The sequence below is a fragment of the Phragmites australis genome, chromosome 15 (assembly GCF_958298935.1).
Source record: "Phragmites australis chromosome 15, lpPhrAust1.1, whole genome shotgun sequence".
In the NCBI taxonomy this organism is placed as follows: domain Eukaryota; kingdom Viridiplantae; phylum Streptophyta; class Magnoliopsida; order Poales; family Poaceae; genus Phragmites; species Phragmites australis.
Window position 1 is genome coordinate 28,695,314 of NC_084935.1, and position 23,558 is coordinate 28,718,871.

Consider the following 23,558-nt stretch of genomic DNA (forward strand, 5'->3'; position numbering starts at 1 on the left):
TTCTTTTCACTTTGCCTTTTTACTTTCCCTTTTGCTTTTCGCTTTTTCATGTCTCCCCCATGGTTTGCCGGCTTGTCGAATATGCGGGCAGCCAGGCTATAAATGGCAGCGCAGCTGCTGCGTTTGGAGCTGCGAGCAGAGCAGAGCAGCAGATTAGCGCGAACGCGAGCAGTCGAGCACGAGGAGCTGCGATGCAGTAGGACAACCTTCCTTAGTAGTAAGAACTTATATTTATTAAATTGATAAAATATAGTAGGTATAATATTTGCATATTTTATTATATCGTAACAGAATCAGCTAGTTATTTGGATCATAGATTATGTATTTATATTTAGATTAGAAAATATAATTATAGCATGTAGATATTAAGTTGCTAAAATAGAGTAGGTGTAATATTTGCATATTATATGATCTCGTAATAGACGGTACTATAGTGTAATAGTAATCGTAATATTTAGATTAGAAAATGTAATTAGAGCCAGTAGAGTATTTATTTCGTTCGAATACATTGGATAAATGATATTAAGTTGATAAAATAGAGTAGGTATAATATTTGCATATTCTATGATCTCACAACAGAAGCAACTATAGTGTAACATTAATCGTAATACTTAGATTAAAAAATGTAATTATAGCAAGTATAGTATTTATTCTGTTCGAATACATTGGATAAATGATATTAAGTTGGAAAAACAGAGTAGGTACAATATTTGCATATTGTATGATCGCGCAACAAAAGCAACTATAGTATAATATTAATCGTAATATTTAGATTAGAAAATATAATTATAGCAAGTATAGTATTTATTCCGTGCTAATATATTGGCTAAAATAGAGTAGGTCTGTAACATACATCTAATTAGTTATTTGGCCATTTATGTTTGTTTAGCAGAGACGCTACGACTATCCATATTTATTATGGAGAACGTTCCGCTGTTTTGCATGGGAGACTCGTGTCCATTCAGAACTGCCAGCACGTAGAGAGTACGGTTGAGCTACCAATTGATCTAGAAGGCTTACAAACACATGTTATGAGCCTTTTGCGTCTAAACCAGCAGTCCTACAATATTATCCTGGAGGGTGTCAAGCCACGGCCTGTACCAAACAGCTCACTCATTGTCCATACGTTGTTCGATTTGAGAAGGAACAATGTATGGGTCTTGTACTCACGCAAGGCATTAGAGGAGAACTTTGAAATGGGAGTGTACGTAAATATAGTATCACGACCGGTACATGGTGAAGAGGTGGCTACCGTGGAAGGATCAGACCATAATGTGATGCATGATGAGGCGGGAGGGAATGTCAGGGAGGGCACTTCGGGTACGGATGGACCCGAAGTGGACCATGGTGAGGTAGATGTACGATGCATGGATGATGAAGCCGGTGGTAGTGGCGACGAAGAAGGTGCTGACAACGATGACCTACTCAGGCTACACAGACAACTCCACCAGGATTATCAACTCACCACGAGGACGTCATTGACTGCACAGAGCAGACGCCCACCTGGAGTGGCACTCAAGATTTTGAATGGGCTGCTGCATTGCAAGCGAGCAGCTTCACCGAGCTACTGAGCAGCCAATACCCCCAATATCCCGATGCACCAGGGGGGTTCACACTGGTACCAGGAAGCTAAAACTTCATCATTTCGGACTCCCACCGAGCACGTACTACCGGCAGGCACACTCCCGCATGACGATCCTATAGCGTGGTATATGCAGGGCCGAGTTAGCGGTTCTGGATACACATTCGGTGGAGTTCGAACACAACATGACGACGAAGATGAGGACCGAGGGCACACGTGGCAGAGGCCAGCTCAGGCAGCTGGGATGAGGGCCACATACTCGCCAGACGCTTACACTCCTGGGGATTGCTTGCGGCGTCGGTGTCGTTAATGAGCTAGTGCAATATATTGTGTACTCATCTATTTTGTGTACTCATATGTACTAAGTGGTATTCACTATATTATGTACTCATTTGTACTATGTCATACACTTTAGTGTTCAAGTAATTACATTTAATTTACATAATCTTTTTCAACTAATTAGGACACATAACTTATTTATCAGTAACTTATTAAGCATTTGTATATATCATTTTCGATATTTCATACATGTTTAATATTTATTAAATAACCAGCGATTTGTGCTTTGGTGCAGAGAAAAAAGTTGCAGGGAAATCTCAATACCTATATGACGAGAAATTCTAGTATTAGCTTGCCATGGACATATACAACGATTGATATAGCATTAACTGCCTGCTTGCAGGTTGTGCGTGGAGGGAAGGATGATCCCTTCAAAGAGAGCAACCTAATTCAAACTATGTCTAAATTGAATACAAGACCGCCATGTTCCGCGTTCACCATTCCACTTCTACATGTAACAACCGACGACCTTAGGGCCCTATTACATGAGCACCGCCGAATATACCTCAGGGTTTGCGAATTAGCCAACCATCCTTCTTTACTGGGTTTCTGTATGAGGCAACGAAGGATGGCGATGTTGCCCGACCAGTATTATCCCACATACAGGTTCGTCATTTTCTATTTGATCACCATAGTTATCTTATTGTTATTGATTCGAATACCCCTCTTCTGCTTTAGGCGTTCCCAGAAGACGCAGAGTTAATCAACAAAGAAATACCACACCTCTTGGCAATGCAAATGCTCTTCGACGGGGGTGTGCTGCCTGGTTCGCGTCGAAGACGACGAAGATCAGCGAACCCAAGGGGTACAAGAGTTGATGACAATTTGATGCCACTAATGCCTCGGCGTTCCACCAGCCACACAGGAGAAGGTTCAACTCACACTACAAGAGCACGTCCTAGTACCATGATACCTGAAGACGACGACGATGACGACGATTTCATGCCACCAATACCTCGGCGTTCCACCAGCCACACAGGAGAAGGTTCAACGAACAATACAAGAGCACGTGCTCGAATCGTGATACCTCAAGACGACGACGACGATTTTATGCCAACAATGCCTCGGCGTTCCACCAGCCATACAGGAGAAGGTTCAACGAACAATACAAGAGCACGTGCTCGAATCGTGATACCTCCGGACGACGATGACGACGATTTCATGCCACCTATGCCTCGACGTTCCACCAGCCACAGCCACACAGTACAAGGTTCAACGAACAATACAAGAGCACGTGCTCGAACCGTGATACCTCTAGACGATGACGACGACGATTTCATGGCACCAATGCCTCGACGATTTCGCTAATCTACATCATCACTTTCCATCACCATTTTAAGATGATCACTGATACAAGGGTTAATGTGGCGCATATTCGAATATACCTTGTTAAGACTGTCGGTCGCCTTAAAGACTGCTTTTTTACTCATGCATTTTGAAATGTACAGTTACATTAGCAACAAATTTTTAATTTGGTTACATAAAATACACAGCCAAATCACATGAAATGCAGAGCGAAGCTGGCACGAAGAAAACACGTATTTCGGCACATGACTTTTTCGGTGCACCGTACTCCGAAAATTCGTTTTCGGCACACCGTGCGCCGAATACATGTGCTAAATTCGTAAATACAGAAAATAGTTATCCATTTCAATAAATACGGTCACATATATTATACAAAATTGTATTTTTGCCAGGTGACCCTTGATGTTGTGGTATCATGAGCCATTTCCCCAGGAAAACAGGAACTCTCCACAGAATGGAGGTGCTACCTGGGAGGACGAGACACTTCGAAGTGGTAGACTGGGGCAGGCCGTGCAAGCTACATGACCTATATACAAGCTTTTGTATACTCCAGCGTTAGCAACAACAGCACCATACCATTGAACCGCATGGAATTACACAGGCAGGGCATTGCACGCCTTCACTGCCTAGTTCCTCATCAACCAGTAAGTAGGCAGAAGCTTACACCGAAGAAAGGTGTTAATAGGACGAGTTACACATGCCACATACAGAGTGCCTCTAGAAACCGCAGCATAGTATGACACTAACCAGTATAAATAGGCTACGAAGACAAACCGTTACAAGACGAGTTATTTCGTTTTTACATACCATAAACAGAGTGTTCAGACAGTGCACAATACATGACATGCTATATGTTTCTGCATTCTTCCTCCTGCTACTTCCCGTAACTTAGTGTTATTCCTGTGATGCAGGAGTTACATGACGTCCCATTGTTTTAAAGTCTCCATAAGACATCTGAGAGTATTAAATGTACTTCACCATTTGCAGTCTTGTTCCTGTCTCTTGTTCTCAACGCCGGCTACCGTATCTCTAGCACACATGCGAACCCATTAGGATAGTGTGTCTCCATCTGAAGGTTTTGTATTGTCTATCTCCATGTTGAAGAAACCATAAAACAAATGCAGCAAGCATTAGGAACTGTCCGCAGAATGGAGGTGCTACCTGGGAGGACGAGACACTTCGAAGTGGTAGAATGGGGCAGGGTGGAATTTTTATATTTTGACTATTTCTAATAACATATTTTACAAATAGACTTACAAGAAAATAATTTCTAAAAATAGATCATTTTATACAGTGCTATAACATTTTGCATTGTGATTGAATAGCGTGACACCGTGCTAACTACTACATATAATACTCTGCGTTGGACTTGTAAGATCATATATGATAGTTATCATAATACCAACTATCACGACACCGTGTTATATAAGAAGGGCGCCAATAGTCATGACGTTGTAAAAATGATATATTTTTGGACATTATTTTATCATGGATTCAAGTGTAGAAAAAGATTTTGAAAAGGGCCAAATTCTAAAAATTCCAGGCCGTGCAAGCTACATGACATATAGACAAGCTTTTGTATACTCCAGCGTTAGCAACAACAGCACCATACCATTAAATCGCATGGAATTGCACAGGCAGAGCGTTGCACGCCTTCACTGCCTAGATCCTCACCAACCAGCTGCATAGATATATCATGTATTAAGTAGGCAGAAGCTTACACGGAAGAAAGGTGTTAACAGGCCACATACAGAGTGCCTCTGGAAACCGCAGCATAGCACGACACTAACCAGCATAAATAGGCTACGAAGACAAGCCGTTACAAGACGAGTTATTTGGTTTTACATACCATAAACAGAGTGCACTTGCATTATCACATAACAGCAAACCACAAGCTACTGAACTAAATAATTCTTCTCACTTTCCTATCCGAAGTAGTGAACAGTGCGAAGGCCACAGCAGCGGCACCAGACCCCACCATCACACGCCTGCCGAACCTCTGATCTCTTATTGCCTTCCTGATGGTCTCTCTATCAAAAAGACAAGGCGAATGCGTGAAACTTTGGATCAATTCATTCGAGTTATATCAAAGAAGGATAACCGCAGTGCCTTTACATGTTGGCTTTAAATTCAGCTTCAAGTCTAGCTAAGTCTTCATCTATCACCTTTCCTGCATCTTTTACTGGCTTCCTAGTACCACCAACTCCAGCTCCATTGCTGTGTCCACCCTAAGATTAAGAAAATGCAGCTGAGATCGCAATGCATAAGTAAAACTAGATATTCAAGGATTGCTAATGAAGACATAATGGATGCTGATGAGAACATGGCTGCAATTGGCTAATAATGTATGGATATGACAGAATTACCCACCAGTTATATCCTGTATTTTCAGAACTGAACTTGCGGTCAGGTTTAGTTACTCTTTTACCAAATAAATGGCCATACCATGGAACTCTTTGTCATATGCACGTATTACTTTGAAGCAGAAACATTCTAAGCATACGATTGTTGACTAGAATGATCTAAACATTCGTCACACTTGTTGAAAAAGAGATGAAAACTTCCCCACAACAGCGTGTGGGCAACCATAGTAGTTATCCCAGTACCCGGGTTAAATTGAAGACCCATCTAACCAGGATCTGGACTATCTAATTGCAACAAATCAAAAGCTCCTAAACATCAAATATGTGCATAGTCAGGTCGTATTAGTTTTGCCGCACCAAAGACGGAAGCGACTCTCCTAGACCGCAAATGGAAACCAGTTTGGCATGCATATTGTTCCTAAGGAGAAGCCAAAAAGCTCATGCGAAGTGAATGTAATAGATCAGGATTGCCATTAATGACTCTGATACTTGTTCTTGAAACAATTTGAGTTGTTGATTCAGGCCAGTACGCGAACAACAATTCGTCCCTTTGCCCTCCCTGGTTGATAACTACCGCGTAAGGCTCTCGTTGTGGTCGATAATTTGATTTTGCAGCAAATGATCAGTATGTGAAATTCGCATGCAACGGAAAAACAGGGCGCCACTCATACGGAAAAGGATAGATCTGCAGCTGGTAGATTGACCGAGTGTAACCGTGCAGGTTGATGATTCGACGACAAGCATTAATCGACCGATCGATCGATCCAGAGCGGAAGACGGGGTGCTGACCTGAGAGGTGCTGGGGGTGAGGGGTCGAGATCTGCCCGACACGTGGGGGCCCGAAGCCCGCCGAAGAGCGGGGATGCCGGCCCTCCTGGCCAGGTAGCGCAGCGCCATGGCACCGATGGGTGGGATCCGGAGGAGGACGCGCGGCTAGGGTTTGGTTGGCTCGGGATTTGTTCTACGTCTCTGCCCCGCCCCGGGGATTTTCTTCTCCTTTTTATATAAAGGGGAGGCCAAGGACCAACCGAGCCGCAGCCGTCTCGGTCTGTTCTCCTCTCCTGACTCGTACAACCGTGGGCCGTCCAGCTCGGAAGAAAATTGTATAAGGGTGGGTCTTCCGCATAGACCCGTCGCTGTTTGACACGTGTCCCCGTGCGCAGCCCGTGTGAGCCCCGGCTCACGCGTGCGCTGTCCGATCGCGGCATGAAGGACGCGGATGGGGTCTCGCGCGGGTTACGTGGGAGCGGGTCTTATACAATTTCCTTCTGTTCAGCTTAGGGAAAAAAAATTCGTTAATAAAATTTATCGGAGGTCACCGATAAACATGATATATCGGAAATATCAAAAATATCGGATCAAATTCAAACGAATTTAATTTTTTAAAAAAAAATTGGCATGATTTTGCTTGAAGCTGTCCCTAATCCATCAAACATCACAATTGCATATAACAACAAATAAATGAGACAATATATCACAAGTTTATAGCACACATTAGATAGGTTCATTACGCCGAACGTAAAAATATCATACTAAATGCATGATCCCAAATATTACAAGTCCATTGGATAGCAAAATAAGAAACAACCCAAATATTACATGTTTGAAACACATATCACCAATATAGGTACCAAATGAACATCAATTCCATTGCAAAATATAGGAGTAGTGCACTTAAGAACCAACAAAATATTCAGATAAGCACAGTAAAGAGCGCCACATCCACATCTTCTCCTCGGAGGCTTGCATCACTACAAATATTTACATGTGAAATGTTTAAAATCTGATCATGAAATCAAATCAAATCACAATGCAATGCTTACATATAAACTAGTAGTAAAGGAGAGGTTCATCTAACATTTTAGAGTTGGTAGACACTCTTGAGAGTTGGTTTCTTCTTCCTAATTGATCTTGGACGGATAGGGGTTGGTTCTCTAAGCCTAGCACCTGAACCACTGCCTGCACCACCACAGGCTCCACTACCACCAGCTCCGTCACCACCTTTGCAACACATTAGATTTTCAAGAAAAAAAATACATGTTATTGACAATACATCACAATTGCTGAAACTGATTGAAACTCACCATCATCTTCATCATCAGAGCTGTTGTCCCCTGACTCGGCATAAACTGGACTACCAAGTGAAGAATCTGATTCATAGTCATCTGCAAAACCTTCTTCCTCTTCCTCTGATCGCACCTTCCCTTTCTTCTTACCACCCTTTCTGCCAAAACAAAGCTTCCTCTTAAATACAACCACCTCATGTGCCTCCATTTGTAACTCATCAATGAGAAAGTTGCTAGGTGTGCTCCAATCAAGATCATCATCATATTCGTCAAGAGTCGGTGTAGACTCACTCATGGAGTTGCACAACCACTTCATAATTGGGTTGCCTTTATCATATAAAGCAACATCCATCATCATGCTGCATGGATCAGGGCCCTCCTTTTCTTGAAGGCTTTGAAAATCAACTTCAAACTGTTGGATGCACAGCTTCAAATTATAATGCACATAAACCAACTTGTGCAGCTTCTCATAACCTAACCGATTTCTTAATTTGGTATGAACCAAAGCAAATGTACTCCAATTTCTCTCACACCCACTAAATGACATGCATTGTGAAACAATACGCTTTGCAAACTTTTGTAGTTCTTTGTACTGTCCTCCATATGAAGTCCACCAATCAGCTGCAATAAATTAAAAAATATAAGCAACAGTATTAGATGTATTAATTATATTACGCCATGGGTAAAAGTTCGATTGATTCTTTTATATAGCGTGTGATACTATATTGAAAAGTAAATAAGACACCACTTAGTAGTTCTACCAAGTTCGAAAATGAAAAGGCACATGAGAATATACACTCGGCAACTTATATCTAGAAACAGCCACCATATGCATCTAGTTGATGAACCAACAACAACCATGTCACCAACCAAACCAAAATCTAAAAGAGAAAACAGAAAGCACATAACCCTTTCTGCACTCATTTTGCCAAGTAATTACCAAAATCTAAAAGAGAAAACTGATTTGGCCAAGAAAAGTATAGTACCTGCACTCGTTTTGCCATGAAGTGCCGAGCACCGAGCCTCCGGTGATCCAAATAACCCTTTCTGTGTGCTGAAGAATGAAACAAATTGGTCAATTGCAATTGATGCCTCCGAAGGTGAGCTTGCAAGCTTCTTGAGTGCGAATGTTACAGCCAACATAGAACTTGGTTTTTGTGCAAATTTTGACATGTATAGTGCTTCAGGATCAAGTGCAGCAGCTAGAAAGGCAAAGAAATTCAGAAATATTAGAAAATTAGAATGCATGAAAAAAGAACACAAATTGAACAAATTTTCAGTTCAATCCTTAGTTTTTACCTGCAAGCATGAGTGTTTCATTGAGAAGATATCGAGTTCTCCTATTAATTACTTCATCTAACTTCTCTAAGAGATCTCATTTAGCACGCTCATCGTGCTTTAATTTACCACGTATTTCATCTTACGCACGTAACATCCTTGGAAGAAATCCAGATATAGTTCCATTCTTTTGCTGATCAGCAAAGCGAAGTACAGAGTAGATTGGTGTGACAGCTTTCAACACCAACTCCACTTTATCCCACCAGAGCCTATTTATCAAGCAATCATATGTGAATTTATGGTCCTCCTCATTTCTCTATTCACTATTTTTCCACTCACTAGATATCATCCATGACTGAAACTTATCCTGCCTGTCCCAAAAACTCTGTAAGAACATGAAAATTATGCCAAAGCTAGTAGCATTCCATCGAATCAACTCTCCGCCTATCTTCTCTCTCATCATAGCATGGAGCCTGAAAAGATAGGAAGAGATGAGTGCATATGTGGAATTGTATCGAGCGTCACATCTACAATTGTAAAAGATAAGAGAGTTACCTGTTATGGTTGTAGAAGAATCTACATATCCACTTTGCACTGTCCACTACTTCCACAACCTCATTAAAACGTGCTATGTCCTCCAACATCAAATTGATAGTATGAGCTGCACATGGCTGCCAAGTAATGTGTGAATACTCAGCAGTGAGTTGCATGCATGCTTTCTTGTAGTTGGAACCATTATCTGTCACAATCTGAACGACAAATTTCCCCCCAATCTCTTCAACAATCACCTCTCTAATACAATCATAAACAAATTCTGCATTTTGGACGCGACCAGTTGCATTCACAGACTTATGGAAGAACATACGTCCATTGCAAAATATCATGAAATTAATCATAAATAATAATACTATCCATTCTAGTTTGACTAGTTGAGCAACTTCCACTGCCACTTGCCCTACCAAAAGGCAGGGAACTGCCACTTGCCCTACTGAAAGGCGAAGAGCTACCACGTTCCAAGCCAATATCCCTCAACGATTCTCTTATTGCCATCTCAACCTGCCCCTCTTCATCAGGAGGAATATTAGCCCTTCTAGCCTTCCCATAAGCTTCCTCCATAATTACCTTTTCAACAAAGAGACGGTGCTTATTAGTATCCATCTTCTTTTGTCTCCCAGATGCCGCCACCTTCAACATTATCTCCCTAACATTACGTGGCACATTTGGGCATGGTACCACGTCCCCTTGCAATCCAGCCAGATGATTCCTTAAACGGGTTACACCTCCACTGTCCCTTGCAACAGGACAATAACCACACTTGAATCCATTAGTTTTCCACTTCTGCCCATGGTTCCATGGTTTCTCAATGGATCCTTGTAGTTCTATCCGAGTCCCTGCAATTCAAAAGAAAGAAATGAAAAATGTGTGCAAAAGAGTATATATTTGCATGTAAACAATCACTGTAAATGAAGTAAAAGAGTATAACTAAAGTACTGAAAATTCTAGCACAGGACAAGAAACGTACCACACATAGATGGATGTTTAACATAAAGAACAGGACATGAAGTTAATAATGTAATCTAAGCAAATTTCACACTGAAATCTGAACTACACATATGGATCAATGTTTGGTTTAAATTTTAATTGCATGTCATATATATTTGGATACTACCTGACACTGAACAGTAGTGAAAAGAAGAAGAAAAATAGAGGGCAGATTATTGAGTACACACATTGGGGACAAAAACATACCACATTAACACTAATCAACATACAAAAATCTGAATTTGTTGGGCAGTGTATCAATGAACACTCTGTACAAAGGGTTTACTTTTTCAACATACAAAAATCAGTATCAAGTAAGGTAATTGTGTCTGCCAGGTGCTTGGTTGATGTATAACCATTAGAATTTGAGTACTCAGTTGGTATAGCATTTATTTTCTACTGAAATGAAATCGACATGCTTGTGTCAACAAAAGCTATACCAAACTGCTGTTGTGAAGGTTGAAAAGAAAACAGCTGATGTATAAGAAATAGAACAGTTGGATTTATCGCTAAAGGTACATGATTCTGAATCAACATTAGACAGGAGTACCCGCACCTAAAAGTTTACAACCATAAGCCCAGTTTAGTTCAGAAACATGTGTGGCTACCACTTATATACTTATCCCCCCAGGCACCATCAAGGTTACAACTGCTCTTCTATATAACTTGGACAACAAATTTCAATTGAATTGATGAGGCAGAATAACTGAATAAGTTGCTGTTTCCAGTTCCAACTCTCTGTTTAGAGGGCAAACTAATGAAGCCTAGGAAACATAATTCTAGTTGCAACTTGTAAGTAAAGTCAACTCTAGCTCAAATGGATTCAATTTTCGTAGGGGATAATCACACTTACCCCCACATATCAGCTTCATTTAACCTTACTGACAAATAAAGAAAACAAGCACAAACCACAAGCTGAATGTAACCAACCATTATCGTGGCTCGCATTAATGCTCACCTGATTTAGTGACCACAATTGTAGTAGACGTCGTGGTCCTACCGCCGGCACCGCTGGACGATCCGCCGACAGCTAGCTCCTTCTCCTTCCCCTTGCCCCTGCCTTGGCGCTCCCTCTCACCCTGCGTCGCAGCCCCTCTGCCTCCAGGACCCACCGCCTCTCCCTCACTTTCCATCGCCATGGCTCAGGCCACAGGGCACTCAACCACAGGTCCACAGCCACGCGGGCGCTCGAGGTCGAGGAGGTGGCCGGCCGACCCGATGGAGATCGAGGAGGGGGCCTAGGTGATGGAGACTGGAGAGAAGGTTTGGGAGAAGGGAATGGAGGTGGGAGAGTAGCTAGAGGGCAGGGCCAGGCCGGCGGCCGCCTCTCTGATGATGACGCAGGTGTGCCACCCGACGTCCAGCGGCAGAGGCCTGCACAGCAGCACCCTCAACCGCGGCACCGCGCCATGGCGGCGGAGGTGGGCGCGCCGCGAGCCGATCTTGCGGAAGAGGTCCTCGTCATCGTCTGCGTTGGCGGGGGTGCAGGTTGGAGACGGCGGTGGCGCGAGAGCTGGGTCAGCGAAGCAGCGCTGCGGCGGCGTGTCTGCGCGAGGGGGGCCAGCCGGGCAGGTGGGAAAAAATGTGGCGATTTAGGGTAAGGGAGGGTGGGGGTGGCGATTTTTGGACGAGTCAAGGCGGTCACGCGCGGGACAGCGAATTTAGCTGAAATTTTTTAGCCGGTACACTTTTTTACCAGACCCCACCGATAAAAGCGAAATTTTGGATTTTTCGCCAAAATTTTGCCGAAATTTTTTTCCTTGGTCCAGCTTACTAGGCACTATTTTCTTCATCTCCAATGATCTATTTGTAACAGGGGATAGTCTGCTGAATCCGAGAGAATTGAATCCTAAATCACCTTTTAGTCAAATTTTGTTTGTATTAATAGTTAAAGTTTTTAAAGTTTGACTGCATATTTTCTAAAATGACATCTATTTGAGAACGAAAGTAGTATTATCAATTTATCGATGATTTATGAACCATTGATCTTACGAATACGTGAATGAAGTAGGGGATACTCCATGTAGCTGAACCGTACATCAAAACACATAGATTTATATAGGTTTAGGTCTTCCAAAGGATAATAGCCCTACGTTTTGTAGTCTTGTATTGATCTTCGAGACAGATTATAAGGAGGGAGTCTTTGCTAGTGTAGATGGGATCTAAATCTAGTCAATGGCTCCTTGCATATAGTCTCAACAAACTATCGATGTAGATCATCTACATTAACAGATTACAATGAGGGAGTCTTGGCTAGCCTAGATGAGATTTAAATCTAGTCGATGGCTCCTTGCATATAGTCTCAACAAACTGTCGATGTAGATCGCATTTACAGAAGGCCCAGGGCTTTCTGTGCACTTGAGGCTTCTGTAGGTTTGTGCCATAGGCTTGTGTCTTATCCTCCGCAGGGTCTCATGGCTCTGTATATATACGAGAGTTGCCGTGTAGTCTCTGGACTTCTCTCCAAGTAAGATTTTGTTATCCTTAAAGATAAACTTCTATGTTTATGAGATACCCTGATACTCGTGGGTAGTTTTCATACATCTAAGGATTACTTTCACAAACACAGACGTATGATATGATAATACAGGAAACCCTATGGGATCTGGATACGTATAAGATACTCATATACGGTAGTTTTATACTACCCATCGTCAAGCCCCATCAGTATGTGAAATGAGGTTTCAACGGATCAAAAACTTAGTCCAGCAAAGAGAAACATTTTGACAGATTATTTCTTCGAGTGGTAACTCAGATCCCGGATAGGATTATTCGTCTAACAGCCCTCAGGTTATCTAGTTGAGATTTTGAACACCTCTATGTACTCGCGTGAGCCCCATAGTAGATATTCCATCCTAGTAAGAATTCTGAGTCATCCGAGAAATATCATCCTAACCTTTTGAAAGGACAGGGAGAAAAGATTCTTCGCTGGCCGAGTTTGAAATTTGAACCATCGCAACGAAAATTTTGCGTAGTGGTGAAAATAATCTTTCCCTGGCAAAAGATCATGATGACGTTTGAAAACTATGCGCGTCTGGCGGGGTAGTGCACCGGTTTCCCTAGGGATCTGTTCCAACTGCTTCCGCATGCGTCAAAAGAGATTATGGGTATTTAATGTGATGAGATGTTGGCGCAGAAAATTGTGGCCCCGAGTTGCAATCGGAATTGTTATTATGCTAGTCGGAGAACTGTCAAGCACCTCTGTCCCTGTATAAAATGGAAATGAGGCAGCTCATGCGACGTATCCATCCTCTGTCATTGTCTTCCTCAAACCATCTCCTTTTTCATCTCCAGCCTTGTGGCTGCAACCATCGCCAAAACCCTAGCCATTCTCCCCCACCTTTCGGGCATCAAGGGCCGCAAGAAAGTAGAGAAACTGGAGACCTCCACTTCCGCCACCACCAAGTCTGCGATATTGGCATGGGTGGCATCAGACGTCTTAGAGGAGGTTTTGGTCCTGGATAGACTGTTTTCTTTGAGTGGTAACTCAGATCCCGGATAGGATTATTCGTCTAACCGAGTATCTGGAGCCCTCGGGTTATCTAGTTGAGATTTCGAACACCTCCAGGTACTCACGTGAACCCTAGAGTAGATATTCCATCATAGTAAGAATTTCGAGTCACCCGAGAAATATCATCCCAACCTTTTGAAAGGACGGGGAGAAAAGACTCTTCCCTGACCCTCATTGGCATCCTAGAGTCCTCCGCAATGCCTCCCCTCGAAATCACGAGAACTAGCACCGCCCGAGAGCCTCTACGCCAAGCTCAAGCCGCCGCCGCGCTCCCTCACTGTTGACAGGCTGCTTCGCCGCACCCCGACGTCGACACATGTCGCAAATGAGTTCGCCGTCGCCTTCGCGTCGTTTTCCGCCACTCGCCGGAGCTCCTCAGCCACCGTGACGATGTCTCTGCCTCTCTTCGGCCGTGCGTCGCCACCCTGACCTCGCCGTCGTCGCCTGAGTCACGGGCCGCCGTGTTAGCGTGCCACACAAGCAGATTTGTCCTATGTGGCAGCCTCGTTAGCAAACCCGAGCCCAGTCAGCGCTACATCAGCTTTTCCTTTTCCTTTTTCTTTTAATTCCCTCTGTTGTTGTCAACTGACAACATGATCTCCTTTTTCTTAGAGAAAATAATTCATAAAATCTGATAAATATGAAAGTAGGGTTTTATTAATAATAAAAATTAGGAAAAATCTTTAATAATTATGTTAATTAATTATATAGGTTTTTCCTTAATAAAATAAATGTTTTAGTATTAAAAATAATAAATAAAATTCCAAATAATGTTTTAATAATTTAGAATAATTATTTAATGTTTAAATAAAGTTTCTTTAATGTTTTGGTAAATAATTATGATAAATCATAAAATAGGGTTTTCTTTAGTAAAATAATTTTGAATAATCTATTTTAACAGGGGATCCTGTGCTAAATCCTAGAGGATTGAATCCCAAATCACCTTTTAGTCAAATTTTGTTTGTATTAATGGCCAAAGTTTCTGAAGTTTAATTGCACATATTCTAAAATGATATCTATTTGAGAACGAAGGTAGTATTATCAATTGCTACGAAACCAATATCTTATTAAAAGATATGCGAAATATGAATATATTGATACATCTTTTGTACACTAAATATGTACATAATTTGACTAATTATTGGTAAAAAAACCACAGAGTTTGACTTTTTAGAATCCTAATACGCCTATATTTTGAAATGGAGGGAGTCCATGCATGCATTTTTTGCGTTTTGGATGTTCACCAGCCCATTCATATATTGTTCAGACAGTGCACAACACATGTCACGTTATATGTTTCTGCATTCTTCCTCTGGTTACTTCCCTTAACTTAGTGGTATTCCTGTGATGCAGGCGGTAAATGGCGTCCCATTGTTTTCAGTCTCCATAAGATGTCTGCGGGTATTAACTGCACTTCACCATTCGCAGTTGTCTTCCGGTCTGTCACCATATCTCTAGCCCCCTTGGAGTATCATTCTGTGGCATCGTGCACCGCTGGAATTTTATAATTTGACCACTTTTCAAATGTATTCTACAAATAGACCTATACTAAAACTTCTCTTAAAAAATCACCATATTGTATGGTGCCATGATAATTGAAGTTATGGTTGCATAGCACGGTGCCATGCTAATTGAAGACATGCCAACTGCCACGTACAAATATGGCAGCCTACGGCGTTGAATACCATGGCACCATGGTAACAATGGTGTTAACGTCACAACGCCATCTAAATGGTCCAGTTTTAGAAGAAAATATCGCTAATAGTTCATTTATAGGAAAATGTACTAAGAAAAGGGTTAAATTTAGAAAAACAATTCACTCATACATTGCTGGGTAAATCTCGCTATATCCATTTTCTTTACAGTAATCTAGTGAATGCATGTCTAATGTTCAAGGCTTCACTTACTTTAGGTCCACTAGCGAAAGTCCAGACATCTCGAGCGTGATGATAATGTAGAAGCTAGAAGATGATCTTGGGTCTCCGTTGAGGCAGAGAAGGGGCATTCTGCATTTGCCGAGATGTTCTTGTGGTGGAGGTGACGAGTAGGAAGGTGTTGTCGATGTCGGAGGCAGAGGAAATTTGAGGATACTAATTGTTCGGTATACTGATTGTTCGGATTTAAATTTGTGGGTACTGCTTGTTCCGTGTACACTTTTTGGAGTGGATATATGCAATTTCATCCATTGAATTTAATGAAATATCATGAAATGAATCTTGGTTGTTAGATGTATTGTTAGTTGATAGATCGTGTTAGAAGGTGCCGGTTTGGCCATGAAAGGGGGACATATTTCAGCCAATGGAGTGGACACATAGTGTCTGTTGTTGCGATGGTGACGGCAGTTCCCATATGCAACTCCGTGTTGTGGCGACAATGATGGCAGTTGCCACATGCATGCTTTGTTTTGCTTGGGAGATGCCGTGTATCTGTCTATGAAGCCATCCATCCACATTCCAAAGTGTCAAGGAACCCAGCCGCCCACCTTTATCAACTTACGCATTTACTCTTCTCTTTTTGCTCAAGATGATTCCTTACTACTATTATATGCCCGCGATTTTTTTTAAGATTCCTGTATAGGATCTGCGTTCCGTTCACTGCGAAGCCTGAAGGCAAAACATAAGCTTTTTCGCTAGTAGTTACTTTTGATCTAGATCGCTATCTCTGGTCTATTTGATAGAGTTTTTTTTATCTATTTTTTTAGAAAATAATTTTTTAAGTAAATTTTATAAAGTAAGTAATTATATAGAGGAAGTAAATTAAAAGAAGTTGGTATTTTCAGTTACAACATCCAATTTATTTTAGAAAATCATTTTAAAATTAAAAACTACAGACTGTTATTTATAGATCTAAACTAATTTTATTCTTAGAAGCTGATTCGAGAGCTCTATTAAGCATACCCCTCGTTTAAGGATAGGTAGATCAGGTTCACACGTAAAGGAAATAAATGGCGAATAAAAGTAAATCCCAAAGGGAAAAAATAAACAAAGAATATAGAATTATCCAGTGGCACTACCGTAAAAGGTCCAGCAAATGCAAGGGCAAAACGGTCCCATCCAAAGCCCTACCGCCCAAGAAGAAACGACCTTCCCCCTCCGTCGTCTACTCCACCGCCGCTCTCCTCTCCTCTCCGCCCCCATCCTCCCCGTCCCCTCTTCGCACCTGCCCTGAGATCTGCTCGCGATGTGGCGCAGCTGCGTCTCGCGCGGCCTCTCCAGGGCCAAGGACTCCGCCTCCAGGCTCCTCTCCACGGCATCGGTACTCTTCGATCCCCGTCCTCGTCTCCACTCCGTTTGGTCGATTCAGTTCCTTTTTTCTTTCTTTCTATTTTTCGAGCATTTTTTGGCCGGTGATCGTGGAATCGGCGATTGGCCGTGGTCCAGATGGATTCCCCCCCCCCCCCCCCCAAGAGATTCACCTATCTTTCGAGTAATCTCGTTTGGAGTGGGATGGGATGGTTTAGTTACGAGTATGCGGTGATTGATTTCGTTTGTTTATGGAATGTGCGCGTTCTCAGTCGTCCTATACGGTGGTCGACCACACGTATGACGCGGTGGTGGTGGGGGCTGGCGGCGCGGGGCTCCGGGCGGCGATCGGGCTCTCCGAGCACGGGTTCAACACAGCATGCATCACCAAGCTCTTCCCCACGCGCTCGCACACCGTCGCGGCACAGGTAACGCTACGCCTTCTGCATAACCTACTCTGGCTGGTAGTTCAGTGAAAAATGAAATCAGAGTTGCGGTAATTGCTTTTAATTGGTTTAATTTGGAATGAAACTGATGCAATTATTCTTTGGTTGATCTTCCTCCATGATTTCTGTGAAATACCGTTCTAATTGAATGGTTAAACAAGTAAAATGTGGTTAACTGGTGCTTAACTGCTAGCTTGAGTACTAGGCTGCATCCATTTTGTTGCAAAGAGGCATGGGGCATCTGCTCTCAATTCAGCACGTCCTGAAGGAGGAAGTGTGATGTTGGGGTTTTATAATTGACAGTCAGTTAGGGGTGTAAAATATGAAGCATGAAACTTGTATAGGATAATCAAATTTGTTGTCAATATACTGTCCAGGTGTGACTACTGCTCGTATTAGTTTGCCATTGAGTTATTCTTATATTGTCTTACCTCTTGTTTGTAGTTAAGATTTTTCTTCGTCCCACTCCCCTACTTTGTATAACCCTAGTTAACATGAGCATGCAGCAGCTGCAGTTTTATTTTTCTTGGTAGGTCCAAGATGGCATGTAAGTTTATCAGCATTTAGGCATGATATATTTTTCTCTATTACTGTGCAGTATGCACTGCCATTTTATGAGCTTCATTTGTGCACTAATTTGCGATAATACATGCAGGGAGGCATAAATGCTGCTCTTGGAAACATGTCCGAAGATGATTGGAGGTGGCATATGTATGACACTGTTAAGGGAAGCGATTGGCTCGGTAAGTTACTTTATCATGAGTTTTTACCCGCATTTTTTTTATGTTTTAGTGGAAAGCACCTACAGCTTTAGCTTATAAGAGGTTTTTCTCCCTAGGAGTTAACATGGAATGACATATTCAAGCAACTATCCAAGTGTCCTATGTTTTGACCTTTTTTCAATTCTCATTCTCATCCATTTCCAGGTGACCAGGATTCTATTCAATATATGTGCAGGGAAGCACCAAAAGCTGTTATAGAGCTTGAGAACTATGGATTACCATTTTCACGAACTGAGGATGGAAAGATATACCAACGTGCCTTTGGAGGACAAAGCTTAGATTTTGGGAAAGGTCATAATTTAGTAACTTATGAAAAGCACCCTTCACTTGTCTTATTCTGCTTTCTCTAACTATGTACTATCATCAGGTGGACAGGCCTACCGATGTGCCTGTGCTGCTGACAGAACAGGACATGCTATGCTGCACACACTATATGGTCAAGCAATGAAGCACAATACTCAGTTTTTTGTGGAATATTTTGCATTAGACCTTCTCATGGACAGTGAAGGTAAGATTACCTGGCTTTTTTTTTTTGTTTACATTGTCAACTTCCTTTGTACCTTGTAGTTTTTGTAGTTTACACTGCAAGACTTAAAGGGTGAATCAGAGAAGAATGTCTTGTTACCATGAGTTTCTCTACTCCCTTTTTCCAAGCTTGGGTGCTCTTTGTTGGGCTAACAGGATTGTAGCACTTATATGTCTTAACACAGTATTGTTATGTTGGTCTCTTTTAGTCACTATGGTGTTTAATGAACTTAGGCTTGCTTATAATAATTTCTTGTGGTGGTTGAAAGCATGTAGTTAGAACTACCTGGTTACTCCTTTGTAATTGCACTTCTGTTGATAATGTAATTCACATGCCCGCATTTTCTTGCTACCTTTTGTATTGGATGACATGTGAATAAGCAGCCCATGGTTACAGTTGTGTTAATTAACTTGCAACGAAATTCCAGGCAATTGTCAGGGAGTCATTGCCTTAAACATGGAGGATGGCACCCTTCACCGTTTCCGATCTACTAATACAATTCTAGCCACAGGAGTAAGATATCCTACACATTTTTAATATATTTTTTTGTTTACGTCGACGGTAATGATGAGTTCGCTTTGCTTTATGGACACAGGGTTATGGCAGAACCTATTTCTCAGCAACCTCAGCACACACTTGTACTGGAGATGGCAATGCTATGGTCGCACGTGCTGGTTTACCTCTTCAAGTCAGTCTTCTTATGTGGTTCTGCTTTATTAGTTACTCGTCCATGTTCCTGTCCTGATTTTGCTTTCCTGATCTATGCAACTACAGGATCTTGAGTTTGTGCAGTTCCATCCTACAGGCATTTATGGTGCTGGATGCCTGATTACTGAAGGTTGTATACATTCAACCCTATCTTCCTGTGCTTACCTTAGGGAATTCATTCAATTAGAAACAAGTAGTCTATGAATGGTGTATTGGTGTTTTTCTGATCTTGGTGATGACTTTTCTTTTCCTGACAATTTCTGTGTTTTCTCATTTTCTCATCAGGTTCCCGTGGTGAAGGTGGTATCCTTAGAAACAGTGAAGGCGAGCGTTTCATGGAACGATACGCCCCTACTGCAAAAGATCTTGCTTCTCGTGATGTTGTTTCAAGGTCTATGACAATGGAAATTAGAGAGGGCCGTGGTGTTGGTATGTTCTACATCACTCGTTTCGTGTTAGGTGCCAGAACCGTGTTTTATAGTGTGGAAATTAACTTTTGGTTCGGTTACTTCAGGGCCATTGAAGGACCACATTTATTTGCATCTGAACCATCTTCCTCCTGAAGTTCTTAAGGAAAGGCTTCCTGGTATTTCTGAAACTGCTGCTATTTTTTCTGGTGTTGATGTCACCAAGGAGCCCATTCCAGTTTTGCCTACTGTACACTACAATATGGGTGGTATCCCAACAAATTATCATGGGGAGGTTTGTATTGAATTTGCTGTAAGCATGATTAGATTGTACTAGCTAATATTTTAACAGAAGTTCTATTGTTCTGCTTATTAGGTACTGCATATCAAGGGTGATAATCCAGATACTGTTGTTCCTGGCCTAATGGCGGCTGGAGAAGCAGCCTGTGCATCTGTCCATGGTGCAAATCGACTTGGTGCAAATTCACTTCTTGACATAGTTGTTTTTGGCAGAGCTTGTGCGAACAGGGTAGCTGAGATTTCTAAACCAGGCAAGTTCCTTTCTTGTATTACTAGGTAATCCATGCCTTTTTTCTTCCTGATGCACCTAATGTGCATGTTTCACTGTGTTATAGGTGAGAAGCAGAAACCTCTTGACAAAAGTGCTGGAGAACAGACCATAGCCTGGTTGGACAAGCTGAGAAATGCAAATGGGTCATTGCCAACTTCCAAGATTCGTCTCAACATGCAGCGTGTTATGCAAAATAATGCTGCTGTGTTCCGTACACAAGAAACACTTGAAGAAGGTATTGGCCGTATCCTTGCTGTGCTACAGAAATATCTGCTGGCTTCTGTCACCTGTATCCATAAATTACCAGCATGACAGAAAAAGTAAAGATAACCACTACTGGGAGCTACTATTCATGAAAATTGTTTGTCAATGTATTCTCAGTTTCTCACCGACCTTATATTTATTAGGTTGTCAGCTGATTAGCAAAGCATGGGAAAGTTTTCATGATGTGAAGCTCAGTGATCGGAGTCTCATATGGTATGTTCTTCCTCATAGGAAAGCATCAACTTATTTGGTACTCTTTCATTTATTAACCATTTTTCATCTTTTGTAATTTGTTTCCACAGGAATTCAGACTTGATAGAGACCATAGAGCTGGAGAACCTGTTGATAAATGCATGCATAACTATGTATTCAGCGGAGGCTCGGAAGGAAAGCAGAGGGGCTCATGCTCGTGAAGATTTCACGGTTTGCTGCTTCTCTTTCTTTTCCTTTTCTTCGGTTCACCACATGCTTCAATGGTATAACAGCCATCGATTTTTCCTACTTGCTTACAGACAAGAGACGATGAGCATTGGATGAAGCACTCACTGGGGTAACTATCTTACTAACATTATTCTTCTCCTGTTGGTGTGTGGTGCACTCTTTGACATGTCAGTTGTCTCAGCGATGTAGAAGCCAATGTTTACTTTAGTCAATTATAAATTGCGTTTACCTGAATGTAAAACCTTGTTGCCAACCACTGGCAACATATGGCAAAACAGCTTGGAATGTAAATTTAGCAGCTATATCTATGGTGGTATAAATGTATTATCTGTATTATACTGCTGTTCGGTAATGTTGTCCTGATTTACTAACGTTGTTCCTTATACAGGTACTGGGAGAATGAGAAGGTTCGATTGGCATACAGGCCAGTGCACATGAACACGTTGGATGATGAAGTCGAGTCATTCCCACCAAAAGCGCGTGTCTATTGATTCAGGCTTCACACATAAAAAGATCCTTTTAAGGGTGTTAATAAAGCAGGAGCTGGGCATTCCTAGCTGAGAGCGTGGCTTGAATTCCATCCTCTTTTTTCTTTAAACTATGTACTTTGTGTAATTTGCTAGAAATAAAAGGGAAACGAAACTCATGCTAATGCCTAACTGATGTTTGTGTAAATGAAATTTTGTATGCTGAACTTGATATTTTGACTTCGTGCACGTCAGATGGATTGATGGTGCAACATTGGTTTACAACGTAGCTTTGATCGGCTGATCCTTGGTTATGATCTTGTTTGTTAGGGCTTTAGCTTCAAGATCTATATAGTATTTGGAGTTTGTAGGATAAATAAAGTGATTTGAATATATGTTTCTAGTCTAAAATAAGAACAAGATGCTTATTAAAGGCTCAATTTGTTCATAGCTTTAGCTAAAAAGGATGACCAGCTTCAAGAATTTTTAGAGCTAGGGTTTTACCAAAAAGGCCCTGAAGAACTGGAACCAGTCTTCTACTCCAGTTTAGTACTGCTTTCATGGAACAGAACTTCCCAGACTTTGATACAGTTCCAGATTAGTACAGGGAGATGCCAAACAACTTTACGATGCACAATCTTTGCCTGTTTCTTGTTTCTTACCATTCGAATTCCAACTGCTGGGATTTCAGTTTATGCAGTGACATAATATTCGTCCTAAAATGTGAAAAGCTGACGATTAGGTAGATAGGACTAGTCCATAGAATAATCAGATGTCTGGCTTGCATCATGCAAAATAAGCTTAGGCAAGAGGGTGAGCTAACCGTAGAAGAAGCATGCAACAAAGCAAGCCATCTCCCATCTCACCGAACAACCATCTTGAGCTGCTTCGGAGGGTCAACAACCAATGTCAGATGGTCAGCTGATCTCTATTCGCCAATCGTGAGCTATAAATTTGCAAACCATCGTTCGTGTCTCAGCATCGCAAAGACGCAAACCAATCAATACTGCAAGTGCAAGTGCTCTCGACTCTCGAGCGTAGCTAGTAGCCGAGCTCGCCAATGGCTTCCAGCCCGAGCCTCCCCGCAGTGGCCCTTGTTGTGGCCCTCATGCTAGTCCTCGGAAGCGGCACTTGCCATGCGGCTCGCCGGCTTGCCGACGGCACGACGGCGCCGGCCGCCGCACCAGCTGCCGTCCCGGGCATCCCGGCCCAGCCGAAACCGACGTTGCCGGCGATCCCCACGCTGCCATCAATACCTGCCGTGCCCGCGGTAACCGTGCCGCCGATGCCTGCCGTGCCCGCGGTGACTCTGCCACCGATGCCTGCGGTGACCGTGCCGCTGATGCCTACCGTGCCAACGGTGCCCGCGGTGCCTACCGTGCCGAGCACCACCGCGCTGCCGCCCGTTCCGGCCGTCGTCGTGCCGGCCGTGCCCAAGGTGACGCTGCCACCAATGCCGTCGGTTCCTGGCATCCCGAAGGTGACGCTGCCGCCGATGCCTTCCATCCCCGGCGTGCCAGCAATGCCCTTCCTCGCGCCACCTCCAAAGGCCTAAGCAAGCCATGTCATGCACGTATGCATGTCTGCTTGTGTGTTCATTGTTTTGTTGTCCACGCAGATGTTGTGTTTAGTTGTGCACTGTTGTTTTTCTTTTGATGGCTGCTCCCATACTTTTGTGTAATATTTTGCGAGTTGATTTTGTCATTCTGTATGTATGC

At 42.5% G+C, this 23,558-nt stretch overlaps 3 protein-coding genes and 1 pseudogene across 4 annotated transcripts; 2 read left to right on the plus strand and 2 right to left on the minus strand.

Annotated features, from left to right (window-relative positions):
• Window positions 1-5,005: 5,005 nt before the first annotated feature.
• LOC133893316 (uncharacterized) lies at window positions 5,006-6,546 on the minus strand. Of its 2 annotated transcripts, none has more exons than XM_062334314.1 (3): window positions 6,379-6,546; window positions 5,392-5,454; window positions 5,006-5,256 (listed from the first exon to the last, which is right to left on the minus strand). In XM_062334314.1, the coding sequence occupies exons 1-3, from the start codon at window positions 6,484-6,486 to the stop codon at window positions 5,152-5,154; spliced, it is 276 nt and encodes a 91-aa protein (XP_062190298.1). In that variant the 5' UTR covers window positions 6,487-6,546; the 3' UTR covers window positions 5,006-5,151. The 2 variants fall into 2 exon arrangements, with proteins under 2 accessions (XP_062190298.1, XP_062190297.1); XM_062334313.1 differs by having other exon boundaries at window positions 5,342-5,454.
• A 1,083-nt stretch (window positions 6,547-7,629) lies between these two features.
• On the minus strand, window positions 7,630-11,614 carry LOC133892281 (uncharacterized; annotated as a pseudogene).
• Window positions 11,615-17,035: 5,421 nt separating this feature from the next.
• On the plus strand, window positions 17,036-22,077 carry LOC133892665 (succinate dehydrogenase [ubiquinone] flavoprotein subunit, mitochondrial). The gene is made up of 16 exons (XM_062333561.1): window positions 17,036-17,241; window positions 17,501-17,656; window positions 18,330-18,417; window positions 18,601-18,747; window positions 18,824-18,964; window positions 19,410-19,495; window positions 19,578-19,670; window positions 19,757-19,820; window positions 19,976-20,119; window positions 20,205-20,392; window positions 20,474-20,648; window positions 20,733-20,903; window positions 21,076-21,145; window positions 21,235-21,355; window positions 21,445-21,482; window positions 21,762-22,077. The coding sequence occupies exons 1-16, from the start codon at window positions 17,167-17,169 to the stop codon at window positions 21,862-21,864; spliced, it is 1,860 nt and encodes a 619-aa protein (XP_062189545.1). The 5' UTR covers window positions 17,036-17,166; the 3' UTR covers window positions 21,865-22,077.
• Window positions 22,078-22,826: 749 nt separating this feature from the next.
• LOC133892618 (protein PELPK1-like) lies at window positions 22,827-23,556 on the plus strand. The gene has a single exon (XM_062333499.1). The coding sequence runs from the start codon at window positions 22,901-22,903 to the stop codon at window positions 23,393-23,395; it is 495 nt and encodes a 164-aa protein (XP_062189483.1). The 5' UTR covers window positions 22,827-22,900; the 3' UTR covers window positions 23,396-23,556.
• The last annotated feature ends 2 nt before the right edge of the window (window positions 23,557-23,558 follow it).